Source organism: Branchiostoma belcheri, unplaced genomic scaffold (assembly GCF_001625305.1).
Source record: "Branchiostoma belcheri isolate BF01 breed outbred unplaced genomic scaffold, Haploidv18h27 scaffold5, whole genome shotgun sequence".
In the NCBI taxonomy this organism is placed as follows: Eukaryota; Metazoa; Chordata; class Leptocardii; order Amphioxiformes; family Branchiostomatidae; genus Branchiostoma; species Branchiostoma belcheri.
This window is the reverse complement of record NW_017804131.1, coordinates 5430540-5440721: the sequence shown is the minus strand read 5'-3', so window position 1 is coordinate 5440721 and position 10182 is coordinate 5430540. Positions and strand designations below refer to the sequence as shown.

At 43.5% G+C, this 10182-nt stretch overlaps 2 protein-coding genes across 2 annotated transcripts; one reads left to right on the top strand and one right to left on the bottom strand.

Annotated features, from left to right (window-relative positions):
* Positions 1-1519: 1519 nt before the first annotated feature.
* Positions 1520-7794, bottom strand: LOC109480027. Its single transcript, XM_019782171.1, has 8 exons — positions 7614-7794; positions 6623-6762; positions 6006-6176; positions 5377-5554; positions 4233-4468; positions 3686-3823; positions 2917-3109; positions 1520-2407 (listed from the first exon to the last, which is right to left on the bottom strand). The coding sequence occupies exons 1-8, from the start codon at positions 7769-7771 to the stop codon at positions 1945-1947; spliced, it is 1677 nt and encodes a 558-aa protein (XP_019637730.1). The 5' UTR covers positions 7772-7794; the 3' UTR covers positions 1520-1944.
* Positions 7795-8384: 590 nt separating this feature from the next.
* Positions 8385-9905, top strand: LOC109479693 (zinc finger MYM-type protein 2-like). Its single transcript, XM_019781683.1, has one exon. It carries the CDS (start codon positions 8385-8387, stop codon positions 9903-9905), a length of 1521 nt encoding a protein of 506 aa, XP_019637242.1.
* The last annotated feature ends 277 nt before the right edge of the window (positions 9906-10182 follow it).

The following is a 10182-nucleotide window of genomic DNA, read 5'->3' as shown; positions in this document are numbered from 1 at the left end:
CGTGTGGGCCTTCGTACATTTTAGGCCACGCCCCGGACCGATTATTTCAGCCGGACCATATATTTCAGAACACCTGTTCCGGCAGCCCTCCCCACCGCTAGCTATCCCTCACTGCAGCAGCTGGTACCCCGACCAATAGCAGCGTGGAGGCTTTGTAGCTTGCTGAGAAATTGACCAATAGCGGCGTGGCCGTCTTTCGTGGCCGTCCCACCATATTCTAGACCAAGCCATACCTCTCTAAACAGCGTTTGTTGTCCGTGCAGAAGCGTCCTCTATCAACATTAGCGCGAGCTGCAAGCTACTTTTTGGCGACACCTCAGGGGCCGAGTGTAAGAGTTGGGGAAGGATACGAGTTGGGTAGGGGGAAGAGTTGGGGAAGGGTACGAGATTTGTCTTCTTGTAACTGAAGAATAAAAGATCATTATAATTAGGACCTTATATTTAACGTCATGACTAATATGCAAATTTCATCATATCACTCCAGGAAGAACGGATGCCTTCTCCTATATGCTTAATGTGTATGGAAAGTGATATATATCATCATGACATTCTTAGTTTGGGGGGTCAAATCCTGCCCGGGTATATGGTACCCCTAACCATTCTTTATTATAACGTATTAACTTATAGATATATATGGTACCCCACCATTCTTTATCATAACGTATTATATAAATATAAGAACATCATAGATAAGAATGGATGTACGAACTCAATATTCAAACCAATAGAATTCATTTTATTTTCACCTATAAAGCAGATTCCACCACCTGCCTATACAAAATACACAAGAAACTTCCGACACTATGCCTCATATGATCTCATATACTCTGGGTTACTATATTTATTGCTATGAAAATAAGCACACTCTGTGTATTTCATGATACATAATACATTTTTTTGTAAACAGGTACCAATCAGTGATATTTCCATGGTAAGGCCATTTTAATTCATCAATCTCTAAAGTTACGTACATCCTATGTTATCGATCACTCTAAGATTTCTCAGTAAATGGAATATGCATATATGGCAGTTCTGATTAATCATAAATTCTCTTCAACATCAAAAAAGTAAGAAAATACAAGGAATAGAAGATATACACATACCAAGATTTCAAACTATTTACATCTGGCAGTTACTGAAATTTAACTTGTTACGTGTTTGCACCACTACCCATCATGCACAGGTACAGTAGTTGTTGTGTATGTCGATTCAGTTTTGACAGACATTTGGACAACTTCTTTGCATAGAGAAGAAGACGTACCATATAGAGGTACTATTGCAGCATATACCGCAAGTACAATGTACATCAAATTGTATTTACAAAATCTCAGTTCACAAACCATAGCAAACGGTGGTTAAGTGAGGTGAACAAAACTTGACAGTAAAGTTTTATCATAAGAAAATTCTCCAGTTTACATGAATTCCTTTTATAAGGCATTTCTAATGTTTTTTCTTTCTCCACCAAAAATGATATGTCAAGGTAAAAAAAAGTCTGTGTACACAAGGTCTTTGTCTGGCACGTGCACTGAAAGAGCTGTCACTATCGGGCAGCCGGCGAAAAACAAGATTTAGTCAGGCTACTGTTGGGTACAGACGATTAAGTTTTGACAGACGTTCCAACAACTTCTTTGCACAGAGAAGAAGACGTACCATATAGAGGTACTGTTGCAGCATATACAGTAAGTACATCGATATGCACTGTATTTACAACTCGCCCTTATATTACACAATATCTCAGTTCACAAACCACAACAGACGGCGGTTAAGTGACATGATCAAAATTTGGCAGTAAAGTTTTATCATAATAGAATTCTCCAGTTTACATGAAATCCATAATAAAGAGTTTCTAATACGTTTTATTCTCCACCAAAAACGATATGTCAATGTTAGAAGTATGTTACATGTAAATGTTTTCTTTAGGATATGGATACGTGGTATATAGGATCACAGGTAGCTAATCTCATATCCATTCGGGAAAAAGACATTGTCAGACAAATTTGACTCATTTCTTCTGACCAGTGAGTGATATGCAGCGCTTGCTGGCTGAACGTCGTTGTTGTCAAAGTCGATCGACTCATGTTCGGGGATTACGTCAATTTTTCCCAGCCCTCCCCGATGACCGCCGACTCCGTTGCCGACGGTCTCCGACTCTACCCGAATGATGTCGGGCTTGTACGAAGCTGTACTTTCCGAGGAGGACAGGGCTGGCAGCAGGGATGTCTGGGAGTTGCAGGTGCTGCCGGTACCGGTGGTGCATGTGGTGCGGCGGCGGTGGATCGTGCTGGGCACCCGCTTCTTCGGCATCTGGAAGCGGAGCTCCTTCCAGAAGCGGCTGGCGGGGCTGTGCAAGTCCGTGTCGGACCACTTGATGCACTTCACAGCCTTCATGGTGTGGCGGAGGGATTTCCTGCAAGTCGAATGATCATAAATGTTAGACCTGAGAAAAACAGCCTAGTCGGACGTTCCCCAGTCCTCACAGAATCGTTTTCCTACTTAAAGTATAATAAACGGTAAACGAATTACCTAAACCTTAACATCCATTTGCCATGAAGAAACATCACCGACAATGTATTTGGAACTTCTAACAGGCCATTCCTATACAGACCTAGACAATGCATTCAACAGCAGAGCACACCACTCTCGTAAGATTGGGCTATGATTCTAGTCTTTGTCGTGTTCAATTTTGTTTCAAAATGGTGGTAGAAAAACACTATCAGGTTTAAGTTGTTGAAACGCATTAGCCAGACTAAATCTTTAGTTCGATATTAGAAGATCCATATTTTGCAATGATTCACCAATAGCCTACCAACTATCTACGAAAACAGAGCGGAGTTATCTTCAAGCAGATTCCTTCGAAGGGCAGGTGACGATCAAAATTGAACATCCGAGTTGCTTTAAGATAAGAACGGGGCTCACCATTCCCTGAAGTCCTCTATCTCCTGGACAGTCTCGTACTCTATGATGGTGATGCGGCTGTTGCGGGTTAACATGCGCTCCAGCGCCACGGAGAAGCCGAACTGCAGCCACTGGTTCCGCAGGAAGTCCTGAGACAGCACGATCAGGCAGTGCCGCGCCTTCTCCACAAACTCCACCCAGTTCTCAGCGATGTCTGAAGATACAGATAAACACAAACAAGTCAGATGGTTACCGGTACTACCAGGACTAGTATGTGACTCTGAACTATTTCATGCACTTAAACAGTTGATTTTCTGGAAAAATGCTTCAAATGGCAAAAATTTTCCGATCGTACAATATACTTGAAATGTTATATCTGTAGTATTGTTAATGACGTCGATAATATTGAACTTCGTATATACACGTATAATAATATATAAATTTTTATTGATTTTACTGAACTTGATGATTGTCAACTTCGGCGCAATTCAGTTATTGCTGCAAGGCAGATTTGTTCCTTGTTTATCAATAAACCATAAACCTATACGCAATTGAGCATATCCATTATCAATTTGACACGAAAGTCCGCATGCGGCCTATAGAATTTTTTATTTCGTCAAGCTTGACAATTGTAGCGAAAGTGCTATTTTAGACGACATACATGTACCATAAGGAATATAGATCCTCTAAATGCTATGTCTACTTTTGATTGCATGAATATGCCGCATATAAGCACTCTTGGAAACGAAGAAGTTACAAAGAAGACAAAGAATGTAGCAATCTTTAATACCTATTCCAATTTCGAAGTCCAGATCCTCCATGGCGACCACCAGGTTACACGTGTCCTCCAGGAACACCCGTAACGTGTTCAGCACGAACCCCAGCTGGGCCTGGTCGTACAGGATGATGACGTCATGGTCCTTTGTACCTACGTCAGCATAATCAATCAACATCAGTACCTGACAACATTTCTAGAAGAAAAAAATATTTTTATAGTGAAATCATGATCACCGCTCCGCAGTTTCAGAGAATTGACCAAGCTAAGTGGGCACACAGAAGCACTTGAAGCGAGACACGTACAAAGTACCAAAATGTGAATATTTTTATTTTGGTACTTTGTGTCCGCTTTATTTGCAATTGGTCGTTTCTCTGTTCAAAAACAAGTTAAATCTGTCACGTGTGCACGCAGAACCTTAGTTTTTGCATGGGCCAAATTGATCCGCTCTTTCATATATTAAAGGGCGGCTCGAACAAATAAAACACAAACTAACACCCTTTCATGATTGGTACAACATTAATCACAACATTATTTTTGGTCAATTGCCGATGACCCTTACCTAAGTCTGCGAACTTGAGCTTGACCTTGTCGTCCGACCCGCTGGAGTAGCCCACGTACTTGACCTTCGCCAGGTCAGGATCCCGCCAGCGCAGGAAAGGCTCCAGCTCCCCCTGCCGACCCACCTCCAAAGTGCCGTCCATGAAGGTGACCCAGAACCGGCGCCACTCCTTGGGAGACAGGACGTCCTGTGTGGCCACCATCATCAGGAGGTAGCCTTGTTTCCGCACCAGAGATCTGCAGAAAGTATTAAATAAGACAAACAGTTGTGAGCGGGCAGTTGGAAAGACGCCAAGTATACGTAGTTCCTACAACGTCCTTGCAGATTTGTCAGGCAGACATTGCAAAGACCATTTACAGGTGTATTAGATACCATTACAAACTACGCACTTCGCTTTTTGTACTCGAGAGGTCCAAGAACAATACAAGAAGGTTTGATAGTGTGTTTATATATAGCCAACCAAATTTTTCACGCATTTGTGATAGTCTAAAGAGACTGTAATTGTATAAAGACCGTCATGAATGCGTAAAAACTTGAGTTGGCTAGCGGGGTTCATTACTACACTTGCTATGTCATGCAGAGCGAGATAAAAGGGGGTTGAAAACAGGATGACTGAACTCTTGCTTGTGAGGCCACAGGAAATGGTCGACTTGGCTAGGCTCTACGTACACCATAATGACATGTAAATTCAGCACGTACGTACTGTAAACATCCTCCTATTTTTTTTTTTTTTTTTTTTACTTCACCAGGATTCGCAATCTACAAGAGGATTGGCATCCTATCGTGATTTGGCTAATGCTCACGCCAATTTCAGGAAATATTGTGAGATCGTTTCGAAGTGGTGAATGTGAATGTTCTGTTACAAAACATGATTTTATAACGGCACATGTCTGTGTCAAATGTGTTTCACCACTGAGCTTTGTCAAAGCTTCATAGTCGTTGCATTTCCCTTAGTTCAGTCATGGACTACGTACTAAACGAAAATGAAACTCGATAGCTAATCGTTAAAGGGTTTATATAATTAGAAAGACCATGGAGGTAGAGGATCACATGGAAATACATTTGTAACACACTCATAATGACTTGCAATCTACTTCGATATTAGTTATGCTTTCACTTTCGAACAGCATCTTGACATGCGCACCTTGCGTTCCACTCTGCACCAATCACAATCTCGAACATGTCCGGAGTAGACGCCCTCTGATTGGACAGCGCGATGCGGACGTCACGGGAAGCACGGACCTCAAAACTGAAGTGTGTCCCCTGCAGCTGGTCAAGGTCAAACGTGTAGTCTTCTCTGATCGCGTCACATTTTTTGTAATCTGTGAAAATACAACACACAATTATAATAGATAAGAGTTACACCTTTTATTTCATCAGCTAATATGAAGGCTGAAACTAAAATGAAATCGTGACACTTTGAAAGAGAGAGAGTGTGTGTGTGCGTGTGTGTGTGCGTGCGTGTGTGCGTGCGTGTGTGTGTGTGTGTGTGTGTTGTGTTGTGCGTGCGTGTGTGTGTGTGTGTGCGCACGTAAATGTGTACACGTATGTGTGTGTGAGTGTGTCTGTCTGTGTGTGTGTGTGTGTGTGTGTGTGTGTGTGTGTGTGTGTGTGTGTGTGTGTGTGTGTGTAGTTGAATGTCTGTGTCTGTGAATGTCTCTCTCGTTCTCTCTCTCTCCTGTCTCTCTCTTTCACTCTCTCTGTTGAATGTGTGTTTGTTTGTTTGTTTGTTTGTTTGTTTGTTTGTTTTAAACGCCTGATGTGCATATTCACCGTCATCCTCGAACTGCGCGAAGTAGTCCTTCCACAGCAGCTGTATCTCCAGCTGGCAGGTTTTGTACACCAGGACGAGCACAGCCACGAGCACGAGGAACAGCAGCGGACACGTGATGGCAGCTGGGTGGGCGTGGTGGAAGATCCTGTCCTGGATTGTTATGGGAGGGTCTGAAAAAAATCAAGAGCCAAAAACGTGAGGGTGAATAGCATATTTCCTGTTTTATAGGAAACCAAATTTTTTTTATTACTGATTTGATTGTTGCCGAAGCAAACAATATTCCATTGCTCGATGGAACAACAACAGTACTAGTGTTCCTTGAGAGAGAGAGACAGAGACACAGAGAGGGAGAGAGAGAGACAGAGACAGAGAGAGAGAGAGACAGAGACAGACAGAGAGAGAGAGAGAGAGACAGACAGACAGAGACAGAGACAGATAGAGAGACAGAGACAGAGAGACAGAGAGACAGAGACAGAGAGAGACAGAGACAGAGAGACTGAGAGACAGAGAGAGAGAGAGACAGAGACAGAGAGAGACAGAGACAGAGAGAGAGACAGAGAGAGAGAGAGTATACGGTACATCATTCATTGTTCAGTGCCATCAGTATGAGACTCACCTCCGTTCACTAGTGTTGCGTTCTCCTGTGCGTATCCGAATGTTGTGTGCGCAGTGCAGACGTACTCGCCGAAATCCTCCTCAGTCAGGTCGGTTAGCGTCAAGGTGTTGTTCATGCTGTAACTGCCGTCCTTGTTTGCCCTGTAAGAGAAAGTTGTTTGTTTGTTTCTTGTACGTTATTCAAATACTATGGAAGGAAGGAAATGCCAACATGTCCACAGTCTATACTACTTTCGACCAGGTTCACTCATCGAGATCGGTAGTCAATATAAACCTCCAAATTACTTTTGGACACAAGCTTGTTGATCATGACGCTACCCACGTAAGGTCCCAGGGCCTGTTTTGGTCTTGACAAAGGTTGTTGTAGATACGTACCGCGGTCAAGGAATTAAGGATTTCCGTTCTGTTTATATATTGCTCTGGCTAATCTTACGAGAAGGTTTATTCTTAATGTATTGGCTATCTGTATGATGAATTAAAATGATATTAGGTGAGTTTTCTTTTCCGGTGGAAAGTGTTTTAGTAAATGAATGAATGAATGAATGAATGAATGAATGAATGAATGAATGAATGAATGAATGAATGAATGAATGAATGAATGAATGAATGAATGAATGAATGAATGAATGAATGAATGAATGAATGAATGAATGAATGAATGAATGAATGAATGAATGAATGAATGAATGAATGAATGAATGAATGAAGACCTTTATTGTACAAACATACCCACTGGGTTAGGTACAAAGGTTAACTTGAATACACAAATATATACACGACAAGATCAATCTATTACTAGCACTACAGTCTGTTACATAATTTCGACTTCTCTTCGCTTCTCTGTGATGTTGAAAAGATAAGAACATACAAGTTTAAGGATCGGGGGTTTGTCTAAGTTCATTAAAAATGTGAATTTGTCTGTATTACTTAGGTGTGTAAAGTGGGGAAACATCGATGTTAGTACGTAGTACCATATAAGTTTGTCTAATCACCTTGACGTTGTATCCGAACCGTGAACAAAGCTGTTATTCTTTGTCCAGTAAAGTTGCGGGAAGTGTGCGGGTCCTATCACGCCGAAGTTGGCCTGGCAGAGGAAGGTGACGTTGCCGCCAGGGCGTCGGTAGGCAGTCTGTGGGGAGACGGGCTGCATGATGGGCGCAGTCGTGGACTCCGGGTCTGTCAATCAAACAACACCGATTAGTAAACAACAACAACAACAACAAGAAAAATTAAGATGGCCCAGTAATGTTATTTGTGCAGAGTCAGAGCTTGTAAACAAATTCTGCTTTGCGCAGAACTCTCGGCCCTTAAGGTTCAAGCGACGCCTGTAAACATCTGGTTATAAATAAATAGGAAAATGATCAGTACTTGTAAAGCTCATGAAAATAACACTGTTTATATTACATTAAGTAATAGTTCAAGGATGGGCGGGGCGGTGTCTACTATATCCACATAAACGAGCAATCCGCCCATCCTTGAACTGACTTAGAGCACAGCTATCTTCCCGAAGCAAATCATACTTAATTATTGAATATATACATTTTGTACTGTGAAATAAACACAAATTTTGGTGCCAGTGATTTTGTATTTCAAAAACCCTGTCCATCCCACATGTGGTTTTACTTTTGGGGTTCATCTAGTGGTGGCAATTATTATTAATGGCCTTTTGATGATGATGAGACCCAGGCTTTCCAAGAAGACTGGCCCATCTCTAGAGGTGGCCCATCACTTGGCAGACTGGAGCTCTAGAAGACAGTCGAGCCATGTCCTCCTTCAACATGTTTGGGGACCAGTTTTTAGAATATGTCGGGATAGACATCAGCGACTTTGCCACTCAGCCTGATCCTTTTGAGGCTGTTGGTCTGGGGAAGACGGAGCCGGAGGAAATCACAGATGACCTGATGGAGCAGCTGGGCATTGCAGATGAGGTTTTTTCACAACCGGACCCGTTTCTGCAACAGACAGATTTGTCCATTCCATCATCCTCCAACCGATTTGTGCCCCCCATGACCACCTCTGCCATTGAGGAAAAGCGGAAGGCGAGGATACCAGAGAAGACCAAACAGTCCACTCGGTGGGGCAAGGCTGTGTGGGATGACTGGGCGCGAGCTCAGAATTCCTTGCGCACAGTCGGGGACGTGGAGCCTGGGGATAACTACTTTATCATCCCGGTGGACCTCAGCGAAACGTCTCCAGAGGAGATGGGCTTCTGGCTATCGAGATTCGTGTTCGAGATCCGCCGTCAGGATGGCAAGCCGTACCCTCCCAAAACGCTTTATAACATCGTCGCGGCCATCATGCGGCATTTCAGGGAAGACCTGTCACGACACGACATGAACTTTCTCGACAAAAGTGACACGAGATTTGCGGAGTTCCGAAAGGCCTTAGACGCCCGGATGAAGGAGCTGACGGCACAGGGAGTTGGAACCACCAAGCGCCAAGCAGACCCGCTGACACCCGAGGATGAGGACACATTGTGGGCCACCGGGACAGTCTCTACCAAGACAGCAACCGGCCTATCCAATGGTGTATTCCTCTACAACTGTAAGATCTTCGGCCTCCGCGGCATGGATGAACACAGGCACCTACAAGTCGAACAGTATGCGTTCGGCGTCGACCAGACGGGTCGGTACATGAAGTTCACTGGACGCGTGAGCAAAAATGTACAAGGGGGGCTCAACCATCGACAGGTTGACGTCAAGTCCATCAAGCAGTACGCCGATAATACAAACCCCAGGTGTGTGGTCCACCTGTTTGAGTCTTATCTGAATGCCCTCCCGGAAAAACGTGGCAGTTTCTACCGACGGCCCCTCGCCAACAGCAACCCGCCCAGATGTTCCCTTCAAGTCGTCGGCGTCAACAAGTTAAAGACATACATGAAGACCATGTTCGAGAAGGCAGGGATCAACCTTCAGGGCAGAAACATCAGCAACCACAGTGGCAAGGTGACCTGTGCCACGCAGATGTGGGAGGCCGGGTTCGACGAGCAGACTATCATGGGTCGGACGGGCCACAGGTCAAATGCAGTGAGAGCCTACAAGCGTCCCAGTAACACACTTCTGCAGGACGTGAGCAACAAGCTCCAGCCTCCAAAACCACAGCACAAGAAACCAGCTACCAGTACAGTAACAACAGAAGAAAACACCACCACCACTGGAGTTCAGCCCACCATCAACAACTTCAACAACGTGCCTACTACCGTGCCTACCATTCTACCACGCGCCAGCGCTCCACGCCTGTCAATTGAACACCCGAACGGACTAAAAATCACTATGGACTTCTGAGTTACATGTATGTTGTTTGTTTTTACTTATCTAACTTCTTGAATGCTTAGTTTTGTTGTACTGTTTTTCTAATGTTTGTTGTTACTAACTTATAGCCTAGGCTAAACAAGAAACAGTAGCAAGTATTTAAACAAACTGTTTTTCTAAATTTGTATAACCGTTTTCAACTGTATTGCAGTGTATACTGCTGGATGCCCAGTTTTGTTGTAACGTTAGTCTACTGTGTAGCTGAAATTTAATGTCAGTGTAGCGTTGTTTAAATGAATTCGTATCATTG